We start from the raw sequence: 26,379 nt of genomic DNA on the forward strand, positions 1-26,379 counted from the left end.
CTGGGGGAGGGGAAGGGATCCCATGCCCCAAGGGGGAAATTGGGGGACCACTGGGAGGGCAGAGGATCAGAAGGGAGTGTGGCCAGGTTTCCCTGCCCACTTGGGCCCTCAGGAACCTGTTGAGATCGGGGCCTGATCCTTTGCCCACTGAGGCCCTCTCCAGCCGCACGGGTCCTGAGGGAGTGGAGGAAGGGAAGGGGGAGTAAAAGTAAAGGCCGGACTTACGGCACCAGCCTCCCTGAAGGGCGGCTGGGGTAGGGGAGGAGTTCTACACCCAGCAGAACCCACCCACAGTTAGGGGTCTGGCAGCGACAGGGGAGACCCCGGGGGGAGATGGTGGGGGAGGGGCACGAGGTAACAGAAGGGAACAGGACTGGGGCTTTCCCTGTCCACTTAGGCACTGAGAAGCCTGTTGGGCTCCCTGGCCTAATCCTCTGTCCTCAGAGCCTCCCTCCTGCCATGCAGAGCCCAAGCCCCACCCCACACCCTCACTCAGGGCCCTACCTCCAGACTCCGCAACTCCACACTCCAGAGGCCCTCCTTTCCACATGCTGCCGCTCCCCTTCTGCACAGGTCCTAAGCAGAGGCTCCACCCCACACTTGAACGTCGCCCCACCTAGGCCCCACCTCACGCTCAAACGTCACCTCCCCACCAGCCTAGGTCTGGCCCCACTGTAAACACCCCGCCCCTGCCTAAGTTCCAATCCGCCCCCATAGTCAAGACTTTCATTTTTTCTTTTCTTTTTTCCTCTTTTAGATTGGGGTTCTGTTTTACCTTGTTGATTCTTTTATATTTTTATTCTCCTAATAAATCTTCTATTTTTCTAATTTTATTTTATTCTTTATAGTTTGTTAGTGATCTCTCCTTTTGGCTTGTCCCGCCGCCTTTTTTCTTCTTTTTTCTGTTGTTGTTTTATTGTACCTTGTTGCAGTTATTTCAATTATAGTTTTAGTTTTCCTAACATCTTTTATTTTTCTAATTTTTTTTGTTTCTTTTTTTCTTATTATTTGATATTGTACTGCTCCTTTTTTCCTTTCTTCCTTTCTTTTCTTTTTTTTTTTTTTTAACTGTGGCACAAAGCTTGTGGGATCTTGCCTCCAGGCCAGAGGTTGGGCCTGAGCTCCTGTGGTGGGAGCTCCGAGTCCAAACTGCTGCACTAACAGAGAAGCTCAGACCCCAGGGAATATCAACTGGAGTGAGGCCTCCTGGAGGTCCTCATCTCAGCACCAAGACCCAGCTCTATCCAACTGCCTGCAAACTCCAGTGCTGGATGTCTCAGGCCAAACAACCAGTAAGACAGGAATAGAGCACCACCTACCAAAAAAAAAAAAAAAAGAAAGAAAGAAATGACAAAAAAATTTGTTACAGACGAAGGAGCAAGGTAAAAACCTACAAGACAAAATAAATGAAGACGAAATAGGCAACCTACCTGAAAAAGAATTCAGAGTAATGATAGTAAAGATGATCCAAAATCTCAGAAACAAAATGGAGAAAATACAAGAAACATTTAACAAGGATCTAGAAGAACTAAAGAGCATACAGTGATGAACAACACAATTACTGAAATTAAAAATACTCTAGAAACGGGCCTCCCTGGTGGCGCAGTGGTTAAGAGTCCGCCTGCCGATGCAGGGGATACGGGTTCGTGCCCCGGTCTGGGAGGATCCCATATGCCGCGGAGCGGCTGGGCCCGTGAGCCATGGCCGCTGGGCCTGCGCATCCGGAGCCTGTGCTCCGCAACGGGAGAGGCCACAACAGTGAGAGGCCCACATACCGCAAAAAAAAAAAAAAAAAAAAAAAAAAAAAAAAAATACTCTAGAAGGAATCAATAGCAGAATAACTGAAGCAGAAGAACGGGTAAGTGAGCTGGAAGATAAAATGATGGAATTAACTGCCAGGGAGTAGAACAAAGAAAAAAGAATGAAAAGAATTGAGGAAAGTCTCAGAGACCTCTGGGACAACATTAAACGCACCAACATTCAAATTACAGGGGTCCCAGAAGAAGAAGAGAAAAACAAAGGGTCTGAGAAAATATTTGAAGAGATTATAGTCGAAAACTTTCCTAACATGGGAAAGGAAATAGTCAATCAAGTCCAGGAAGCACAAAGAGTACCATAGAGGATAAACCCAAAGAGAAACACACTGAAACACATATTAAACAAACTATCAAAAATTAAATAAAAAGAAAAAAATATTGAAAGCAGCAAGGGAAAAGCAACAAATAACATACAAGGGAATCCACATAAGGTTAACAGCTGATCTCTCAGCAGAAACTCTGCAAGCCAGAAGGGAGTGGCAGGACATATTTAAAGTGATGAAAGGGAAAAACCTACAACCAAAATTACTCTACTAAGCAAGGATCTCATTCAGATTCGATGGAGAAATTAAAACCTTTACAGATAAGCAAAAGTTAAGAGAATTCAGCACCACCAAACCAGCTTTACAACAAATGCTAAAGGAACTTCTCTAGGCAGGAAACACAAGAGAATGAAAAGACCTACAATAACAAACCCAAAACAATTAAGAAAACGGTAATAGGAACATACATATTGATTATTACCTTGAGTGTAAATGGATTAAATGCTTCAACCAAAAGACACAGACTGGCTGAATGGATACAAAAACAAGACCCATACATATGCTGTCTACAAGAGACCCACTTCAGACCTAGGGACACATACAGACTGAAAGTGAGAGGATGGAAAAAGATATTCCATGCAAATGGGAATCAAAGAAAGCTGGAGTAGCAATACTCCTATCAGATAAAATAGACTTTAAAATAAAGAATGTTACAAGAGACAAGGAAGGACACTACATAATGATCAAGGGAACAATCCAAGAAGAAGATATAACAATTATAAATATATACACACCCAACATAGGAGCACCTCAGTATGTAAGGCAACTGCTAACAGCTATAAAAGAGGAAATCGACAGTAACACAATAATAGTGGGGGGGGGGACTTTAACATCTCACTTACACCAATGGACAGATCATCCAAAATGAAAATAAATAAGGAAACACAAGCTTTAAATGATACATTAAACAAGATGGACTTAATTGACATTTATAAGACATTCCATCCAAAAACAAATTATGCATACAAAAACAAGATGCTTATATATGCTGTCTACAAGAGACCCACTTCAGACCTAGGGACACGTACAGACTGAAAGTGAAGGGATGGAAAAAGATATTCCATGCAAATGGAAATCAAAAGAAAGCTGGAGTAGCAATTCTCATATCAGACAAAGTAGACTTTAAAATAAAGACTATTACAAGAGACAAAGGACACTACATAATGATCAAGGGATCAATCCAAGAAGAAGATATAACAATTGTAAATATTTATGCACCCGACATAGGAGCCCCTCTATACATAAGGCAAATGCTAACAGCCATAAAAGGGGAAATTGACAGTAACACAATAATAGCGGGGGACTTTAACACTGCACTTTCATCAATGGACAGATCATCCAAACTGAAAATAAATAAAGAAACACAAGCTTTAAATGACACATTAAACAAGATGGACTTAATTGATATATATAGGAGATTCATCCCAAAACAACAGAATACACTTTCTTCTCAAGCGCTCATGGAACATTCTTCAGGATAGACCATATCTATCCATTTGGGTCACAAATCAAGCCTTGGTAAGTTTAAGAAAATTGAAACTGTAACAAGTATCTTTTCTGACCACAACACTATGAGACTAGATATCAATTACAGGAAAAAAACTGTAAAAAAAAATACAAACGCATGGAGGTTAAACAATATGCTACTAAATAACCGAGAGATCACTGAAGAAATCAAAGAGGAAATCAAAAAATACCTAGAAATAAATGACAATGAAAACATGATGACCCAAAACCTATGGGACGCAGCAAAAGCAGTTATAAGAGGGAAGTTTATAGCAATACAATCCTACCTCAAGAAACAAGAAAATCTCAAATAAACAACCTTACCTTACAACTAAAGCAATTAGAGAAAGAAGAACAAAAACCCCCCGAAGTTAGCAGAAGGAAAGAAATCATAAAGATCAGATCAGAAATAAATGGAAAAGAAATGAAAGAAACAATAGCAAAGATCAATAAAACTAAAAGCTGGTTCTTTGAGAAGATAAACAAAATTGATAAACCATTAGCCAGACTCATCAAGAAAAAAAGGGAGAAGACTCACATCAACAGAATTAGAAATGAAAAAGGAGAAGGAACAACTGATACTACAGAAATACAAAGGATCATGACAGATTACTATAAGTAACTATATGGCAGTAAAATGGACAACCTGGAAGAAATGGACAAATTCTTAGAAAAGCACAGCCTTCCGAGACTGAACTAGGAAGATAGAAAATATCAACAGACCAATCACAAGCACTGAAATTGAAACTGTGATTAAAAATCTTCCAACAAACAAAGCCCAGGACCAGATGGCTTCACAGGCAAATTCTATCAAACATTTAGTGAAGAACTAACACCTATCCTTCTCAAACTCTTCCAAAATATAGCAGAGGGAGGAACACTCCCAAACTCATTGTATGAGGACATCATCACCGTGATACCGAAACCAGACAAAGATGTCTGAAAAAAAGAAAATGATAGGCCAATATCTCTGATGAACATAGATGCAAAAATCCTCAACAAAATACCAGCAAACAGAATCCAACAGCACATTAAAAGGATCATACCCCGTGATCAAGTGGGATTTATCCCAGGAAATCAAGGATTCTTCAATATACACCAATCAATCAATGTGATACACAATATTAACAAATTGAAGGATAAAAAAACAATATGATAAACTCAATAGATGCAGAAAAAGCTTTTGACAAAATTCAACACCCATTTATGATAAAAACTCTCCAGGAAATAGGCATAGAGGGAACCTACCTCAACATAATAAAGGCCATATATGACAAACCCACAGCCAAAATCATTCTCAATGGTGAAAAACTGAAACCATTTCCACTAAGATCAGGAACAAGAAAAGGATGCCCACTTTCACCACTATTTTTCAACATAGTTTTGGAAGTTTTAGCCACAGCAATCAGAGAAGAAAAAGAAATAAAAGGAATCCAAATCAGAAAGGAAGAAGGAAAATTGTCACTGTTTGCAGATGATGTGATACTATACATAGAGAATCCTAAAGATGCTACCAGAAAACTACTAGAGCTAATCAATGAACTTGGTAGAGTAGCAGGATACAAAATTAATGCACAGAAATCTCTTGCATTCCTATACACTAATGATGAAAAATCTGAAAGAGAAATTAAGGAAACACTCCCATTTACCACTGCAACAAAAAGAATAAAATACCTAGGAATAAACCTACCTAAGAAGACAAAAGACCTGTATGCAGAAAACTATAAGATACTGATGAAAGAAATTAAAGATGATACAAACAGATGGAGAGATATACTATGTTCTTGGATTGGAAGAATCAATATTGTGAAAATAACTATACTACCCAAAGCAATCTACAGATTCAATGCAATCCCTATCAAACTACCAATGGCATTTTTCACAGAACTAGAACAAAAAATTGCACAATTTGTATGGAGACACAAAAGACCCTGAACAGCAAAACAATGTTGAGAAAGAAAAATAGAGCTGGAGGAATCAGGCTCCCAGACTTCAGACTATACTATAAAGCTACAATAATCAAGACAGTATGGTACTGGCACAAAAACAGAAATGTAGGGCTTCCCTGGTGGCGCAGTGGTTGGGAGTCCGCCTGCCGATGCAGGGGACGCGGGTTTGTGCCCCGGTCTGGGAGGATCCCACATGCCGCGGAGCAGCTGGGCCCATGGGCCATGTCCGCTGGGCCTGTGCATCCGGAGCCTGTGCTCCGCAACGGGAGAGGCCACGGCGGTGAGGGGCCTGCGTACCGCAAAAAAAAAAACAAAAAAAACAAAAAAAAAACAGAAATATAGATCAATGGAACAGGATAGAAAGCCCAGAGATAAACCTCCTTTGATAAAGGAGGCAAGAGTATACCATGGAGAAGCCTCTTCAATAAGTGGTGCTGGGGGCTTCCCTGGTGGCGCAGTGGTTGAGAGTCTGTCTGCCGATGCAGGGGACGTGGGTTCGTGCCCCGGTCCGGGAAGATCACACATGCCACGGAGCGGCTGGGCCCGTGAGCCATGGCCGCTGAGCCTTAGCGTGCAGAGCCTGTGCTCCGCAACGGGAGAGGCCACAACAGTGAGAGGCCTGTGTACCACAAAAAAAAAAAACACACAAAAAAACAAGCAAACAAAAAAATAAGTGGTTCTGGGAAAACTGGACAGCTACATGTAAAAGAATGAAATTAGAACACTTCCTAATACCATACACAAAAATAAACTCAAAATGGATTAAAGACCTAAATGTAAGGCCAGACACTATAAAACTCATAGAGGAAAACATAGGCAGAACGCTCTATGACATAAATCACAGAAAGATCCTTTTTGACTCACCTCCTAGAGTAAAAACAGAAGTAAACAAATGGGACCTAATGAAATTGAAAAGCTTTGCACAGCAAAGGAGACCATAAACAAGACGAAAAGACAACCCTCAGAATGGGAGAAAATATTTGCCAATGAAGCAACTGACAAAGGATGAATCTCCAAAATATACAAGCAGTTTATCCAGCTCAATATCAAAAAACCAAAAAACCCAATCCAAAAATGGGCAGAAGACCTAAATAGACATTTCTCTAAAGAAGATATACAGATTGCCAAAAAACACATGAAAAGATGCTCAATATCATCACTCATTAGAGAAATGCAAATCAAAACTACAATGAGGTATCACGACACACCAGTCAGAATGGCCATCATCAAAAAATCTACAAACAATAAATGCTGGAGAGGGTGTGGAGAAAAGGGAACCCTCTTGCACTGTTAGTGGGGAATGTAAATTGATACAGCCACTATGGAGAACAGTATGAACGTTCCTTAAAAAACTAAAAATAGAATTACCATATGATCCAGCAATCCCACTACTGGGCATACACCCTGAGAAAATCATAATTCAGAAAGAGTCATGCACCGCAATGTTCACTGCAGCACTATTTACAATAACCAGGACATGGAAGCAACCTAAGTGTCCATTGACAGATGAATGGATAAAGAAGATGTGGCATATATATACAATGGAATATTACTCAGCCATAAAAAGAAATGAAATTGAGTTATTTGCAGTGAGGTGGATGGACCTAGAGACTGTCATACAGAGTGAAGTAAGTCAGAAAGAGACAAACAAATACTGTATGCTAACACATATATACGGAATTTAAAAAAAAGTGGTTCTGAAGAACCTAGGGGCAGTACAGGAATAAAGATACAGTCGTAGAGGATGGACTTGAGGACATGGGGAGGGGGTAGGGTAAGCTGGGAGGAAGTAAGAGAGTAGCACTGACATATATACACTACCAAATGTAAAACAGATAGCTAGTGGGAAGCAGCTGCATAGCACAGGGAGATCAGCTCAGTGCTTTGCGACCACCTAGAGGGGTGGGATAAGGAGGGTGGGAGGGAAACGCAAGAGGTAGGGGATATGGGGATATACGTATGCATATAGCTGATTCACTTTGTTATACAGCAGAAACTAACACAGCACTGTAAAGCAATTATACTCCAATAAAGATGTTTAAATAAATAAATAAATAAATAAATAAATAAATAAATTCCCAGGTCCCTCCCCTGCTGACTCTGATTCAGTTGGTTGGAGATGGGATCAAGGAATCTGTCTTTTTGACAACCTCTCCGATGTGGTTAGTTAGGGTCCTAAATTAGGGCCCAGTGGCAGCAGTGGGAATGAAGAGCAGGCTATGCCAAGCAAAATAAAACTGGAAAAGATTAACTTTTCAACACTACTTATACTTGCTTGTATACACTTCCAGCTTAAAACCCACCAAAACAACCAAATTTGAGTATGGTTTATTAAACTGACATTTTTAACCTAAGGTGGCTTTATTTTGGCTCACAGTGTATACACTTTAATTTAGTCTTTTACTTTTGTTTTTAACTGAATCATGAGAGCAAGCGATTTCAGAAGCCTAAGAGGTACCATTCTGTTTTTGGGTACATCTGCTTTAGAGAATGGGTTTAATAACATCTCATGGTAAAGTCTCACTTTAGCCTAATTTTTAAAAAACCCTTGGTTGTATTTTCAAAGAACTTCCAAGTTCTGCTTGTTGTCCTTCAAAGTATGAAATATGCAGTAAAGTAAGTACTATACTTCCCTCAGTAATAAGAATCATGATTTTTTATTTTAAATAAAAGACAGAATAACAATTTTTTCTCTTGAAGACAGGTAGAGTGGAACTTAAACTTTCCTCCATCTGTTAAGGCAATCAAAGAAGATAGAAAATCACACACAACTGCAATACATTCTTAAACCTTAACTAATCTGATCACATTCTGGGCTAGAAAATTATACATTGATCTCAGAGGCTGAATGACATAAACTATATTGATGTGCATTAAGCATCAGGGCAGAGCACTTGATGCTAATAGCAAGAGCACTTGGTGAGAGTCAGAAGACTCTCTGGGAGACCTCAGGCTTCAATTTTATACCTGTGTGATGGGGAATGGGTAGAGAAACATCAGTAGTTTTCAAACCAGAAGGCTTGAGTTTTTCAGAGGCATTGGTAAGTTTCTACAAATGTTTAATATTAACAGTTTTCTTATTAAAAATATACCTTTGGGGGCCTCCCTGGTGGCGCAGTGGTTGAGAGTCCGCCTGCCGATGCAGGGGATACGGGTTCGTGCCCCGGTCTGGGAGGATCCCATATGCCGCGGAGCGGCTGGGCCCGTGAGCCATGGCCGCTGGGCCTGCGCATCCGGAGCCTGTGCTCCGCAACGGGAGAGGCCACAACAGTGAGAGGCCCGCATACCGCAAAAAGAAAAAAATATATATATATATACCTTTGTTTAAAATTTATAAGAAAAACAAAATGCACACTAAATAGGTTACACAGTAAATTTGAACATATAGACACTACCAACCTGTGTTCTCAGGTTAACTCATCGTGGAGCTTCTCCTGCTCACAAATATATGTATTTGAACTTGTAAATGTGTCACTGACTAGGAAGCTTTTTATCTGCTCTAGCCTTTTTCTTTTCTTTTCTTTTCTTTTTTTTTAAATTTATTTATTTATTTTTGGCTGAGTTGGGTTTTCGTTGCTGCATGTGGGCTTTCTCTAGCTGTGGTGAGCGGGGCCTACTCTTCATTGCAGCGTGCGGGCTTCTCATTGCTGTGGCTTCTCTTACTGAGGAGCATGAGCTCTAGGTGCATGGACTGCAGCAGTTGTGGCACGCAGGTGCATGGGCTTAGCTGCTCTGCAGCATGTGGGATCTTCCCAGACCAGGGCACGAACCTGTGTCCCCTGCATTGGCAGGCAGACTCTCAACCACTGCACCACCGGAGAAGACCCTCTTTTCTTTTTAATCCAGGACAATATTGGCGTAAAGGCTGTGATTACATAAAATCTTTAAATTCTACTGGATGAGAGTACAGATGTTATCAACCCCTCCTTATACTTGTTCCTATACGATGTGGTTATGGAACAAAACAAAGTAGATTTATTACTCTATAAAATAGCTTGATAATTACAAAATAGAAGTATTTAAGTGTTAAGATACTAACAAAGTGGTAAAAATGTAATCGTTTTTATACTGGGACTGGAAAAGCAATGGCAGAAAAAATTGATGGAATAGTGGATCACAGAAAACACAGGCCTTAAAATGTCATTAGATGTTGTGTAGATAAACACTAGCAGTTAAAATTATGTAGGCGTTTTTCAAAACACTATTGGATAATGTTATACAAATTGATACATGCTGTTAATTTTATTAGGATGAGGCTTTTAAATTGTAGACCTTTCAGAGTCATTTGCAGACATATCAGTAGTGATACCAGAATTTATTCTTTTACACTAAAGTTTTCTGACTGATATAAGGCAGTTGTCAGAACAACAGTCAAATAAAATAAGAAATTACTATTATTTCTACCTTAAGTACATCCATTAAATGTAAGTTTATCAACATGGAAATCTTACTGATATTTAAATAAACTGAACAGCTCAATTTAGGCTTATAACACTGCCATACTTACCACCTCAGATAAAATATTAGTGATGAATCAAAACAGGATTTAGATTCAAAATGCAAAATAAAATTAATTTTTCTGTGCGAAAATTATGAGCAAAAATCTGGCCTCTGCCTTAGTCTGCTCAGGCTGCCATAACAAAATAGCATAGACTGGGTGGCTTAAACAACAGAAATTTTTTTCCTCACAGTTTGGGAGACTAGAAGTCCAAGACGGAGGAGCCAGCAGGCTCAGTGTCTGGTGAGGAATCTTTCCTTTGTTGTAAAAGGCTGCCTTCTCACTGTGTCTTTACATGGCGGACAGAGGGGGAAGGCTCTCTGATGTCTCTTCTTTTATTTATTTATTTATTTAATTTTGGCTGCGCTGGGTCTTTGTTGCTGTGCGTGGGCTTTCTCTAGTTGCAGCGAGTGGGGGTTACTCTTCGTTGCAGTGTGCGGGCTTCTCATTGCGGTGGCTTCTCTTGTTGCAGAGCACAGGCTCTAGGCACACGGGCTTCAGTAGTTGTGGCATCTGGGCTTCAGTAGTTATGGCATGTGGGCTCAGTAGTTGTGGCGCATGGGCTTACCTGCTCCGTGGCATGTGGGATCTTCCTGGACCAGGGTTCAAACCCGTGTCCCCTGCATTGGCAGGAGGATTGTTAACCACTGCGCCACCAGGGAAGTCCCTGATACCTCTTCTTATAAGCACACTAATCCTATTGGAGAAGAGCCCTACCCTAATGACCTCATTGAATCTTAATTACATCCTTATAGACCCTACCTCCAAATGCAGTCACAATGGGGGTTAGGGCTTCAATATATGAATGTGGGGGGGACACAATTCAATCCATAGCAGCCCCTGGGGTACCTGATCTTTTAAGAAATAACACTATTGAACAACTCATATGAGATATTATAAGATACATTTATTTTTCTCCAAACAATGCAGTTTTTAAACTAGCTGAGAAAACTCTTCATTGATTTCTCCAAAGTGATTACACATCAATTAGGAAAGTAACTCAGCTTTGGCACAAAAATTTACTATCACTACTTTTTTTTTTTTTGGCCTTGCTCTGTGGCTTGTAGGATCTTAGTTCCCAGATCAGGGATCAAACCCAGGGCCTTGGCAGTGAGATGGCCGAGTCCTAAACACTGGATTGCCAGGGAATTCCCTATCACTACTTTTTTGAATATGTGGATCAGTATAACTAAAAAACTTTTTTTGACCAGATGTCAAGATGTTAAAAATAAATCTATTAGTATTTGCAGCTACTTATCCATGTTAATCACAATTTTCCTGACATACTTTTATCTTAAAACCAAATACTAGAAAATTTTCCCCCAAAATCAGGAACAAGACAAGGATACCTGCTTTTGCCACTTCTCAACATAGCACAGGAAGTTCTAACCAAAGCAATTAGGCAAGAAAAAGATATAAAAGGTATCCAAATTGTAAAGGAAAAGGTGAAACTATCTCTATTTAAAGATGACATGATCTTCTATGCAGAAAACCATAAAGATTATACACATACACAAATACATAAACTATTACAGCTAATACATGAATTTTGCAAAGATGCAGGATACAAAACCAACATACAAAAACCAATTATATTTCTATAAACTAGCAATGAAAAATGTAAAAAGGAAACTAAGAAAAACAGTTCCATTTACAATAGCATGAAAAGAATAAAATACTTAGGGATAAATCTAACAAAGGAGGTGAAAGACTTGCACACTGAAAACTATAAAACACTGCTGAATGAAATTAAAGAAGACCTAAATAAATGGAAAGACTTCCCATGTTCATGGATAGGAAGACTTATCATTGTTAAGATGTCAATTCTACCCAAAGCAATCTACAGATAAAACACAATTCCTACCAGAATTCCAACAGTTTTTTTCCCACAGAAATAGAGAGCTGATCCTCAAATTCATATGGAATTGCAAGGGGGCCCAAATGGCCAGGACAATCTTGGAAAAGAATAAAGTTGGAGGGCTCAAACTTCCCAACTTTGAAACTCAATACAAAGCCACAGTAATTAGAACAGTATGGAAATGGCATAAGAACAGACATATAGACCACTGGAACAGAAGAGAGGGCCCAGAAGTAAACCCTCACAGTAAGATCAATTGATTTTCAAGAAGAGGCCAAGGGTACCATTCATTGGGGAAAGGACTGCTCAAAAAGTCTTTCAGTAGTGGTGCTGGGAAAACTAGATATCCTTCTGCAAATGAAAGAAGTTGGGGGGACTTCCTTGGTGGTTCAGTGGCTAGGACTCCATGCTTCCACTGCACTTCCACTGCGCATGCCATGCGGTGGGAAATAAAAGAAAAGAAAAGAAAAGAAAGAAGTTGGATCCTTATCTCACACCTTATCTAAAAATTAACTCGAAATGGATCAAAGACCTAAACTTAAGAGCTAAAACTATAAAACTCTTAGAAGAAAACAATCCAACAGCTTCTTGACATGGATTTGGCAATGATTTCATGGATATGACACCAAAAGCACAGGGAACAAAAGAAAAAATAGATAAACTGGACTTCATCAAAACTAAGAACTTTGGTGTATCAAAGGATACTGTCAAGAAAGTGAGTAGACAACCTACAGAATAAGAGAACATATTTGCAAATCACATGTCTAATAAGGAATTCATGCCCAGATTATGTAAAGATCTCCTACAACTCAACAACAACAACAACAATAAACAACACAATTCAAAAAAGTGCAAAGGACTTAAATAGACATTTCTCCAAAGAAGATATACAAATGGCCAATAAGCACATGAAAAGATATTCAACATCATGAGTCATTAGGGAGATGCAAATCAAAACCACAATGAGATTCCACGTCACACCAATTTGAATGCCTATTATCAAAACAATGAGAAATATCATGTGTCGGTGAGGATTGGGAGAAATTGTGCATTGCTGGTGAGAATGTAAAATGGTGTAGCCACTGTGGAAAACAGTATGGCAATTCCTTAAAAAGTTATACATAGAATTATATGATCCAGCAATTTCACTCCTAAGTACATATCCGAGAATCAAAGACAGGGACTCAAACAGACAGTTGTACACTCACGCTTATAGCTGCATTATTCACAACAGCCAAAAGGTGGAAACAACCCACGTGTCCATTGACAGATGAATAGATAAACTAAATACGATATACACACAGTGGCATATTATTCAACTATAGAAAGGAATGAAATTCTGATACACACTACAACATGGATGAACTATGAAAACATCATGCTTAGTGGAATAAGTCAGACACAAAAAGACAAATATTGTATGATTCCACTTATATGGGGTACCTAAAATACTCAAACGCATAGAGACAGAAAGTAAAACAGTGGTTATCAGGGGCTGGAAGAGGGGGGAATGGGGAGTTATTTTTTTAATGGGTAAAATGCTTCAATGTGGGAAGATGAAAAAAGGGAGATAGATACTGGTAATGGTTTTAAAACAATGTGCATATAGTTAATACCACTGAACTGTACACTTAAAATGGTAAATTTTATGTTATTTATATTTTACCACCGAAAAAAGATTTCTCAATTTAAAAAGTGGTTAAAATAGCAAATTTTATGTAATGTATATTTTACTGTAAAAAAGAGAATATTAAAAAAACCTAGATTTAGTTTCAAGATGAGAGGACTTTATGGTCCCTTCTAAATATAAAAAATTTTGAGACATCATGATAACAAGAAGAGAGAAAGAGCATCTAGTTGAGGAATAAGATCCTGACTCCTTGTTCTGAATTATGAGTGTAACCTTACCTTTCAAGTGGTTATAAATGGACCAAGAAGTTCTAGCAATGATAGCAAACTCAAATGCCTATAGAGGCCAGGCAGGAGACGTAAGCAGGTGAAGCAAGGCAGCTGGGGATGGTGGTAAATCTGAGTCTACATGCCCTGTCTAAAGAGAGCAGCTGTACCTCTGTCCTGGCGGTAAATCTGAGTCTACATACTCTGTCTAAAGAGAGCAGCTGCACCTCCGCCCTGGCAAACTGTCTTCTTGTTAGAATGTGGTCATGGTATTGGGAGGACTTTCCATTTTTAAGTGAAATTGAATTGAGATTTTTATGTTAAATGTTGGTATCTAATTAAAAATGTGTATTTTTAACACCGCAAACCAAGAAAACATATCTGCAGGCCAAGGCACATGCAGTCAGCTGACCACTAGTTTGTGATCTCTTTCATAGCATAAAGGCTGGACCGGAATACAAAAGAAGGAAAGGAAGTACTACTAATCAGATCCACACCAATGTTTAAAGTTTGCGGGACTTCCCTGGTGGTCCAGTGGTTAAGAGTCCGCCTTCCAGCACAGGGGACGTGGGTTTGATCCCTGGTCGGGGAACTAAGATCCCACATGCCATGGGGCAACTAAGCCTGCGTGCCACAACTACTGAGTCCACACCACAACAAAGGACCCCGCATGCTGCAACGAAGATCCCACGTGCTGCAACTAAGACCCAACGAAGCCAAATAAATAAATAAATAAAATATTTTTTAAAATTAAGTTTGCGGGCTTCCCTGGTGGCACAGTGGTTGAGAGTCCGCCTGCCGATGCAGGGGACACGGGTTCATGCCCCGGAACGGGAAGATCCCATATGCCGCAGAGCGGCTGGGCCCGTGAGCCATGGCCGCTGAGCCTGCGCGTCCGGAGCCTGTGCTCCGCAACGGGAGAGGCCACAACAGTGAGAGGCACACGTACCGAAAAAAAAAAAAAAAAAAAAAAAAAATTAAGTTTGCATACAGATCATGATCTAAATCTTTCTAATCCTTGTTTAGAAGCACCAGTGGGTATTGAATATTGTTTTAATTAGGTGTCATTTAAAATAGTATAGCTTTGAATGGGTCAGTTTTTAGTGGGACACTTAGAACATGAAGTTTAGTGCCTTGCATATAGTAGGTGGTCAATAAGTGGTAGCTACTATTATTTTAAAACAAGGCTCCTACACAATATTGAAAAGTTAGTGTAAAACAGATTTTCAAAACCAACCCTACACCCAATAAAAGAAATGATAATATAACCCATTCAAAAATCTATCCTCTTGTAGTGATTGGGAAATGGTGAGCCTTCATATTAAATAACAAATCATTTATATATGTTGGGTGCTAGGAATAGTTATTGGCAAAACAAGGTTCTTGCCCTCATAAAGGTTACAATTTAATAAGGGAGATGGACATTAAGTAAACAGTCATCCCAAAAATATTTAGTCAGAAACTGTAATAAATGATGACTGAAAATTACAGGATGCTTTGAAAAGAGTAATGAAAGGATTTAATTCAGATGAGGAAGGGTCATAGGGAAGCCCCCTTTAAGGAGCTGACCTTTAAACTAAGACCTAAAAGGATAAAGAGAGGTCAGCAGCCTAAGGGTATTATGTATGGAGGGTGAGGAGGGTTGGGTGGGAGAGGAGGTTGTGACAAAAGCATTCCAGGAATGCTTGTGTGACATGTGTGACACCTCCAAATAACCAAAATAGAAAAAAGGAAAAATTAAATAGAGGGAGGACTTCCCTCGTGGCGCAGTGGTTAAGAATCCACCTGCCAATGAAGGGGACATTGGTTTGAGCACTGGTCCGGGAAGATCCCACATGCCGCGGAGCAACTAAGCCCGTGCGCCACAACTACTGAGCCTGCGCTCTAGAGCCTGCGAGCCACAACTACTGAGGCTGAGAGCCACAACTACTGAAGTCCACGTGCCTAGAGCCCGTGCTCTACAACAAGAGAAGCCACCACAATGAGAAGCCCGTGCACCACAACAAAAGAGTAGCCCCCACTCATGGCAACTAGAGAGAGCCCGCATACAGCAACGAAGATGCAACACAGCCAATTAAAAAAAAATTAAATAGAGGGAAAGAGTAAAGTTATTGGAGGTAGAGAGGGGACAGATTTGAGGGGACATCAATTGTCAATGTTGTCCCTGGAGAAAAGATTCTGAAGAAAGAAGTAAAAATGAAAAAATAAGAGAACATTAGGAATAGAGAAGAAATAAGTAAAATGGGAGCTAGGAAGCACGAACTTGAGGTTGAAGAAATTATTTGTTTACTTATTTAACCTGGCCACATCAGGTTTCCGGGGAAAGTGATGAGAGGTGAAGCACTGGTGGGAACAAGTGGAGAGAACCAGCTGCTAGAGGAGACCTCAGGAGTGAAGAGATCACACTGAAGGATTTTTGTTTGTTTGTTTAAAAAATTACAAAGGAAACAAATGCTCTTTAATATTTCGGACAAGACAGCCACCCCACTCCTGCAGTAAGCACTGTTAATCCTCACAGAATGGCTTTTAGTGGTGAGGATGAGGATTAGTGACAAGCAAAATCAAGTGGAACTTTGAGGCAGTTACATAGAGAAGTCAGACCAAAAGCCTTATTTCAGCCTAAAATGTCTGCATTTTCCTTTGAGATCACTTCACCCACTATAACGTTCAATATTTTAAGTAATGAGTTGTTATTCTATGGTCATAAAGACCCACAGCAATTCCCTGATTCCCGGAATGTGAATTCCTTTTATAAAAGCAGGGATTTTCCCCCCAATCTCTAATTATGAGACCAAACACTCCATGAGAGCAAGAACTTCTGTCTAACCCACTCACTGCTTTATCACTAACAACCAATACATAACTGTTTATTGAATGAATAAATACACCTAGACTATGAAGACAAAACCACAGCAAATTCAGAGTAAAACATCAAAGGTGCAAGGGAAAAAACAAAAAAAAAAAAAAAAAGGAAAGGAAAAAAGGAGGGGAGGGATGAAATTGGAAATAGTTTAGCTTCCAGCATTCATTTTTGACTCTTTTTCTCCCACACACTATACTCAATAAATCTGTAAGTCCTGTCAAACCATCTCTTTAAATAACTTTTCATCTCCATGGCCACTACCTGTTTGATTACAATTGTCTCCTACCTGGTCTCTGGCTTCAGTCTTACTACCTACCTTCCATTCTGGTTTCCATGCTTGTGCCAACGTCATATGTGAAAACACCACACAGATTGATAGGGTTCTACTGTCTTTGGGAGAAAGCATAAACTTTAGAGCACACAAAGCTCTTCGTTACCTGGGGTAGCATGTGTTCAGTCAGTCTAACAGAGTTGTTATGACTGTGGCCTGGGTTTCCCTGGTGGCGCAGTAGTTGAGAATCTGCCTGCCAACGCAGGGGACACGGATTCGAGCCCTGGTCTGGGAAGATCCCACATGCCGCGGAGCAACTAGGCCCGTGAGCCACAACTACTGAGCCTGCGCATCTGGAGCCTGTGCTCCACAACAAGAGAGGAGGCTGCAAAAAAAAAAAAAAAAAAAAAAAACCAAGAGAGGAGCCCGCAATAGTGCGAGGCCCGCGCATCGCGATGAAGAGTGGCCCCCGCTTGCCGCAACTAGAGAAAGCCCTGGTACAGAAACGAAGACCTAACACAGCCAAAAATAAATAATAAATTAATTTAAAAAAAAAGACTGTGGCCTCTGTGAATGAAATAATGCCATTTGCAGCAACATGGATGGACCTAGAGATTATCATATTAAGAGAAGTCAGAAAGAGAAAGACAAATGCCACATGATAGCACTTATATGTGGAATCTAAAATCTGACACAAATGAACTTATTTATGAAACAGATTCACAGACACAGAAAACAAACTTATGGTTACCAAAGGGGAAAGGGGGTGGGGGAGGGATAAATTAGAAGTTTGGGATTAGCAGATATACTACTACACATAAAATAAACAACAAGGTCCTACTGTATAGCACAGAGAACTATATTCAATATCCTGTAATAAACATAACAGAAAAGAATATGTATGTATGAATAACTGAATCACTTTGCTGTACACCAGAAACTAACACAACATCGTAAATCAACTATACTTCAGTTAATAAAAAATGAGGCCTTTGTGAAGACAAGTTTGAATATGAGCTGTGCTCCTTAGAAACTATATAGCCTGTGCAAGTCACTTAACTTCTCTCTCAGTTTCTTTATGTATAAAACAGGATAATAATCACATCAACTCATGTTTGTTGTGTGAATGAAATGAATGAATACATGTATAGCATTTTGCTCAGTGGCTGGCACAATAAGCATTCGGCATCATTTTCTGTTGCCACATTGTTCTTCTTACCATTTTCCAAAGGAACCATGATGTTTCATGTCATCACACTTTCAAAAATCTTGTTTTTTCTTTTTAGAATGTACTCCTTCTTTGCTTAACAGCTTTCTACTACTCCAAGATCCATCCTAATTGTCTTTACTTCTTTTGAGCCTTCCCCAACTTCTGCAGGAAGAACTATTTCTTTCCTTGTGCTATTACTGACTCATACAGGCTTTACTAATCACTTATACTCTAAGGAAACTACTTCTAGGATACTCTGTTTCTTCTCTCGGAATGTGAGCTCTTTGAGGGCAAGCATTGTCATTTACTTATCTGTATTTCCAGCATTTCATACACTCTCTGATGGAGAACACATTACACATTAAAAACCTAATACTGTCTCAAGTCAGCTCTCTGGCTTCTGTTTTTTGTTTGTTTGTTTGTTTTTGCGGTACGCGGGCCTCTCACTGCTGTGGCCTCTCCCGTTGCGGAGCACAGGCTCTGGATGAGCAGGCTCCGCGGCCATGGCTCACGGGCTCAGCCGCTCCGCGGCATGTGGGATCTTCCTGGACTGGGGCACGAACCCATGTCCCCTGCATCGGCAGGTGGACTCTCAACCACTGCACCACCAGGGAAGCCCTCTAGACCAGTTATTTAACTTTCAAAATCTCAGTTTTATTTTCTGTGCAAAGGAGATAATAAAAGTATCTACCTAATACACAGGATTAGAAAAATGAGATAATCTACATAGGAAGTACTTAATAAATATTAACTGCTATTATTATCATTATTTTCATTTCTGATGCTGTATTTCATGTCTAGAAATTCCATTTAGATCTTTCTAATATCTTCCATTTATCTCCTAATCATATTCATATTTTCCTTTACATACTTGAGCACATCTATATGACTTAAAATAACTGTCTAGGGGCTTCCCTGGTGGCGCAGTGGTTGAGAGTCCGCCTGCCGATGCAGGGGACACGGGTTCGGGTACCGGTCCGGGAGGATGCCACATGCTGCGGAGCGGCTGGGCCCGTGAGCCATGGCCGCTGAGCCTGCATGTCCGGAGCCTGTGCTCCGCAACGGGAGAGGCCACAACGGTGAGAGGCCCAAGTACTGCAAAAAAAATAAAATAATAACTGTCTAAAAGTCCTTGCTAGCTAATTCCCCCATCTCTGTCTTTTCTGAGTCTGTGTTTCTATTGATTTATTTTTCTTCTGGTTATGGGTCATATCTTCCTGCTTCCTGTAATTTTTAGTTGGATGCCAGACTTTGTGAATTTTATGTTGTTGAGTGCTGGATTTTGTTGAATTCCTTTAAGGAGTACTGAATTTTGTTCTGGTATATGCAGTTACTTGAGGATCAGTTTAATGCTTAAGCTACTGAGGACTCTATCCAATGCCCAGTGTATTTTGAGGTTTCTCTACTCAAGATGGTAGAAGTGTGAACTAGCCTTGTGAGTACTCCAGGAATTGTCCGGCCTACTGTTTTCTAGTGGTTCTTTTTCCAACCCACACATGTGCAGAGTTTGTAGTCAAAGACTCAAATACCTCCTTGCAGCTCTCTGGAGCTAAGTGTGCAACGCCCTTCTCTCTGGTACTTGGCCTTGCAAATACTGGCCACCTTGGCCTCCCTAAACCCCAGCCTCTGCCTCTTCAACTCAGTAAGACCACCAAGCTCTTTGATGATCTCCCTGTACTGTCACTTGGTAACTGCCTCTCAGGGACCATAGTTCCACACTGACTCTTGGTCCAATGTCTGAAACAGTTGTTTCAGATACTTTGTCTGATTTTCTAGTTGTTATAGCAGGAGGACAATTCCCTTAGTATCATTATTTTATTAAATGAAATATATATATTCATCAGTAAAAGCACAAAGCTCAAAACTAAATTCTCATAAACTGAAAATAAACTGTGGACAAAAGCTCTTTTGAGCCAATATCCCTAAATAGAAGTAAAGATTTACTTCAAGGGAATTTCAATTTCTGCCAACTTGGAAAATTTAGATTAATATTTCTGTATTGAAAAAAATACCAAAGTGAGAAGTTGAATTTTAAAGGCTTATTACATTTGAGTAGATCTTTTTGCTTGAAAGAGTCTAAAGTTGTCTAGATAGCAAGAGACTCACTACAGTTTTCATGAGGTTATTTGAAATTCAGACACAGGGAAATTAGCATCATTCAATACTCAGTCATGCAGGAATGACACTGCATCTCTGTACTTGCTAAAAACTGGGAAAAAATATTTCTTGCCAGAAGGGATCAAGGTCCTTAGTTTTCAACAGGTAGCTTCACTTTTAGATATGTTACGCTGGAACCCAGCTCATCTTTTGCTACCTCCCAGAAGAGTTAGTTTCCTCTTGATAATGCTACAATATGTACATGATGTTCTAAGGAAGTTATCTGCAGGAGAACAATATAATAGCAGCTCCACTGAGTAGATGTCTGGTACTTGGCATTCTAATTGAAAAAATGGGACTTAATAAATACTTTCCTTTGGAATCTTGCCTCTGAGTGTTTTTGCTCATTCTGGATTAAAACTGGAGACTGACACATTGTGGGACTGAAAGATGTTCTGAAGTTTCCTGGAGGAAACTGAGAATATATTAAAACTATTTAACCAAAGATCTTAGGATCACCTAGACACAAATGTTGCATTTGGTATTTAAGAAATCAGAGACTGTCTGATTAAGAAGCATGACAATAAATATCCAGCATAAAATCTAGGTCCTACTGGTGGCACAGGAGAAATAGGGAGAACTTGGAGCTGCTTCCTCTCAGCAGCTGGATGAATCATTGGCAGCTGCTATAAGAAAGATAAAGCAAACCACATCTGCTTAGAGTCCACCACTATATGGATCCCTTGTGATAATAAATAAATTACTGAAGAGGGCCCACTTGTAAGCCATGAAAAAAATTAAGGATATCTGAAGATTATTTTCCATAGTTATCTCCATGTGCTATTTCACAGAAACCAGCTCTAGCTATATGCACCATTCTTCGATATAATGAGTATTTAATATATATTTGCTGACTGGTTAAGGGACAGAGAAAGGATTAGGAAAGACAGGTTCTGATGAAATAGTACAAAATTCATCTATACACTCACAGCTCCCAGTTTTGTTTATGTGGAGACCAACAAGATAGTTTTTCTGAGCTAGTTCACTTAAAATTGAGTTCACACTGATTTTTGACCACTAGTCATATATTTTGTAAAGAAGATGATGCTATTCTCAGTACACTTGCACAATAGTGTAATTGAGATGGATGATCTCTAGAGTTACTTGTCATTAGTAGAAATAGCATATTAGTAAATCTGGGTTCTATTTCCAACTTTGCTACTGTGCAATCCTTCTGCAAGTTACACAGTTTTGTTATTTACAAAATGGGCACAATAATATCTACCATACCTATTTCTTAGGATAGTGAAATGATCTAATCAGAAACTAGGTAGAAGGAATTTTAGCAAAAAAGTTTCAGTAGCTATATATAAAGTAGCAGTAGCATCAGTTAGAGCAGCGTAGGGGATCCTGCGAATTCAATGAAAGCAGGGAGCGTACATATTTTCTTACTATAACCCCAGCACCAGGCACATGGTAAGTCTACCAGATATATTTGTTGAATGAATGAGGAAATAGTTTAGGCCTTCCTCTACTTTAAGTTAGGTTTACTATAGAGACTGTCAAAGATATTCGATACTTATTTGGAAAAAACATAATATGAAGATGGGAATAAGAACAGGCCTTTGAAAACAGACGTGAACAAAGGTTTTGATGTAGAGACTCTATATCTGAAAATTTTGGAGCAATTTAATCTATTTTAATATTCGGAATGTAAGAATTTAGTGCCATTTTTTAAAAAGAAGCTCTCAGTAAGGGTCTTTCACCCTTCACATCACCAAAATAAAGTCTCAGTAAACACATTTTTGATCAGTGTATTTTTTAATATTGTCCTTGGGTTATAATCATAAGATGCTGAACCAACAATATGCAAATTGATCCTAAGTTTCATTTGTTATAAAATGGGAATTATAGTATCTACCACAGAGAGACGTTGTGAAGATTAAATGAATTACTGCACGTAGATCTCAGAGTTACACTTGGATCTTAATAAGTGCTTCAGTGACAGTGATGGTGATGGTGATAATAATATTGATGGCAGTATCTCTGACACAAGACAGATAACTCCTTAAAAGGTGTTCCTAGAGCCTTGAAGAGTATGCACTAAAACAGTATCATACTGAGCAAAAGAAAGAAGTTTGGAGGGAATAAAGGAAGGCAAGAAAAGAATTTGGGAAGACTTACCACCATTTTTGCCTACAGTTCGGAAGCATCTCCAGAAGGCCCGTAAGAATGATGCCCTATTGTGAGGGGTGGCTTGGATGAAGCTGAATTCCCGAAAAAGAATGTGAGTTCCCTGACATACACTGTTAAAACTGCAAAGAGAAAAATCAAGAAATCATCATTAGATGGATAGTTACAGAAGGCTGGAATTAGAATGAAAAGTCAAGAATATATAGAACAACTGCCCAAAAGGAGAAAAAATTTTTTTTCTCCAAAAAAACTCTGAACTATAGATTAGACCAAGTCCTTCTATGAGAAATTCTCTTCACATAACTATATCTCTTTGAAAACTCTTGGAGTCCAATTCCTCTGAGTGCTTCCCACCTCTTACACACACACACACACACACACACACACACACACACACACACACACACACACTGAGGAAGTTTTAATCAGTCATTAGAGCATCTCATATAGTGGGAAATCTTTGTCTTTAGCTGGGTGACACTGGCACTCATATCTTTTTGGAGAATACTTCTCCCTCTACCCCACTTGAAATTTATGTTTCCTTAAAGATATTCTTTTTGTATTCTCTCTGACCTGTATCAGCTGTCTTAAGAACAACATGGCTTATGGGAACATAACTGGATTGTCCGTTCCAGTTTGGGGGTGGTGTTGTATACCTCTCTGACAATAACGTTAGAGGAAAATCCATGTGCCAAAGGATATAAAAGGTTCCAGACAGACACTAAAGGCAAATAAGAAAAACAAGGGTAGAAAGCGGCCCCTGAATGAGAGTATGAAGTAAAGCCCTAGGGCCCAAGTGAGTCATTGTTTAAGCTGGGCTGGGGAAGGGGAAAAAATATACTCCATTGCCTTTGGGTTCTTCTGCCAAAGAAATAAAGGCTGTAGAGCCTGATGTAATCTAAAAATGGAAAATCCACCAAAGAATAGGCAATTATCCAGTAATCATCACTACCAAAGGCAGACTTCTGGTTCCAGAAAACTCCTAAAGTCCCTGACAAGTAAATCATGAGTGGAAAATATGTCAATCTTTGTAGAGAAGCAGACATTAAACTGAAGATGGCAAGCAACAGAGGGATAGTGGTAATTCCAAATGTCACTTTTCATTTGTTTAGCATTTAAAGGGGGAAAAAATTCTGAATCTCTGAATTGAACAAGAAAAAATTTCAGGAGCCATCTAATCCATTTTCCTTTTCCCTGACCAAGTTCAGAGGGAAGTGTTTAACCTGTCTTTAACATAGAGTATATTATCACTTAGGATAAAATTAGCCTCCTTCTGTCAATATTAACAACACTGTACGAAAAAGCAAATTACATACCCTTCTTCCCCCATGGAAGACTAGCATACAAACCTAAGATACTATGAGGAATTCTGAGGCAAAGAATTAGAAGAGAGATATTTAAAAAGCAACGAAAGTGTTAACCTAATTACGCAGTTTGCAGTGCTGTTGTCTTGAGTAAAGGAAAATGAAAAATAAAGCAAATGAGCTGTTACAGGTAAATGGAGTAGGCCACATTTCTAGCAAATGAAGTCTAGCAAATGATAACATTCTAGCCTAAATTTATGAAGCTACCCAGTAAAGAATTAGTCCCAAAGTGTGCTACACAACTCCCAGGGGAAAAATGCTGGTGTCTAGGTCATGGTCTAGGCTGTAAAGGAACTAATACTAGTAAAATTATATCCTTAGTGTAGCTTTTAAAAAATATCTTTTTTTAAGCTAGGGTGTAATTTATGCATTGAAGAATCTAGCTGAGTCTCATTGTATAGATGAATAGAATATACAGAAGAATTTATAAAATAGGAATTTTATACAACAAACTGATAGGGCAAAGTCTTACAATACTGAATATAAAAAGACATAATGGTATTTACACTGCTGCCTTTAGATAATTCATACCAATAAAATTCACATTTAATTAAAAATAAAAATAATTAGAAATGTTTGATTAGTATGGAGCTAATCAGATGATCAGTATGGAGATCAGAATCACTACCTAAAGAATTAATAGACAATCTTAGTATAACCAGTGAAATTCTTTTAGATAAGATGGCTGTAAAGAAAAAGCAGAAAATGCGATTGCTCAAAGCTTTACTGTTTCTCTTCAACCTGAAATATCTTTTTCCTACCTCCATCTCTTAAAATTCTATCCATGTCAAATACCATGTTTTGCATGAAATCTTTTCCTGATTCCACCCACCACAGCCAATTCCCATCATATCTCACTTATAACTCTCTAATGGTACAATTTGCTGCCTTGTTTTAAAGTTACTGGATGTATTTCCTCTATTAGACTCTATACAGTAATCAATTAGGCTGCACTCATCTTTGTCTCCATTGCATTACCTAACACATAGTAGATACTGCTCCATAAATGTCTGTGGTAGTTGATTTAGAAAGAAAAGAAAAAAACAGATGAATAACACCAGGCAGAAAGTATCAGGATTTATGTTTGTAACTAGCCATACTAGTGATACTGAAAGTCAAATTTCTACCATCTTTTTAAAAGTCCAGGACTTTGGTCTGATATTAGTATTGTAATACTGCAATACCAGCTATTATTTTTTTTTTTTTAGTATTTGCCTGGCATATCTTTTTCTATGCTTTTAATTTCAATCTTTTTGGGTAATTTTTAAATGATACTTCTTGGGCTTCCCTGGTGGCACAGTGGTTAAGAATCCACCTGCCAATGCAGGGGACACGGGTTCGAGCCCTGGTCTGGGAAGATCCCACATGCCGCGGAGCAGCTAAGCCCGTGTGCCACAACTACTGAGCCTGCGCTCTAGAGCCCATGCTCCACAACAAGAGAAGCCACTGAAATGAGAAGCCCGCACACTGCAACGAAGAGTGGCCCCCGCTCGCCACAACTAGAGAAAGCCCATGTGCAGCAACAAAGACCCAACACAGCCAAAAAAATAAAAAAATAAAAAAAATAAAAAGATACTTCTCTTGTGAGTGCTGTACAGCTGGATTTGGTTTTTTACCCAATCTTACATTCTCTGTATTTTAGTAAGTTTTTTTAGATATTTGATTAATTTCTGCCATCTTATTTTGTCTTTTTTTAAAATTAATTAATTTATTTATTTTTGGCTGCGTTGGGTCTTTGTTGCCGCATGCGAACTTTCTCTAGTTGCAGCGAGCAGGGGCTACTCTTTGTTGTGGTGCGTGGGCTTCTCATCACAGTGGCTTCTCTTGTTCTGGAGCACGGGCTCTAGGTGCACAGGCTTCAGTAGTTGTGGCTCGCAGGCTCAGCAGTTGTGGCTTGGGGGCTCTAGAGCGCAGGTTCAGTAGCTGTGGCGCATGGGCTTAGTTGCTCCACAGCATGTGGGATCTTTCCAGACCGGGGCTCGAACCCATGTCCCTTGCATTGGCAGGCGGATTCTTAACCACTGTGCCACCAGGGAAGCCCTTATTCTGTCTTTTAAAAAAATATTTATTTATTTGGCTGTTCTGGGTCTTAGCTGCAGCACACGGGATCTTCGTTGCCACATGGGGGATCTTTGTTGCGGCATGCAGGATCTTTAGTTGTGGCATGCAGGATCTAGTTCCCTGGGATCACACTGGACCACCAGGGAAGCCTCTTATTTTGTCTTTTCTGTGAACTGTTATTCTTTGACTTTTTTCTCTTTTCCTACTTTTTAGTGTGTTAGTAAAGTTTTTTAAAAATATCACCCCCCCATTAGTTTGGAAGCTATGACAGAATCTGTAATCTTTTAGTATTTCTCTTAAATTTAACATACATATTTAGCTATACTTTTTTTTTTTTTTTTTGGCAGTACGCGGGCCTCTCACTGTTGTGGCCTCTCCCGTTGCAGAGCACAGGCTCTGGATGCGCAGCCTCAGTGGCCACGGCTGATGGGCCTAGCCACTCCGCTGCATGTGGGATCTTCCCGGACCAGGGC

General features: G+C 39.5%; 1 protein-coding gene across 7 annotated transcripts in view; it reads right to left on the bottom strand.

Moving 5' to 3' along the window:
* Nucleotides 1–26,379, bottom strand: part of CSTPP1 (centriolar satellite-associated tubulin polyglutamylase complex regulator 1) — a 199,982-nt gene that overhangs the window by 94,897 nt on the left and 78,706 nt on the right. For 6 of the 7 annotated variants that reach the window (XM_060103122.1, XM_060103123.1, XM_060103126.1 and 3 more), the window contains one exon: nt 22,473–22,603. The exons of the other annotated variant lie outside the window; for it this stretch is intronic. In XM_060103122.1, coding sequence (XP_059959105.1) covers nt 22,473–22,603 — 131 coding nt within the window. The remainder of the gene's footprint in view (nt 1–22,472; nt 22,604–26,379) is intronic. 7 annotated transcript variants of the gene reach the window in all.

This window comes from Mesoplodon densirostris, chromosome 7, assembly GCF_025265405.1.
Source record: "Mesoplodon densirostris isolate mMesDen1 chromosome 7, mMesDen1 primary haplotype, whole genome shotgun sequence".
NCBI classification, from domain to species: domain Eukaryota; kingdom Metazoa; phylum Chordata; class Mammalia; order Artiodactyla; family Ziphiidae; genus Mesoplodon; species Mesoplodon densirostris.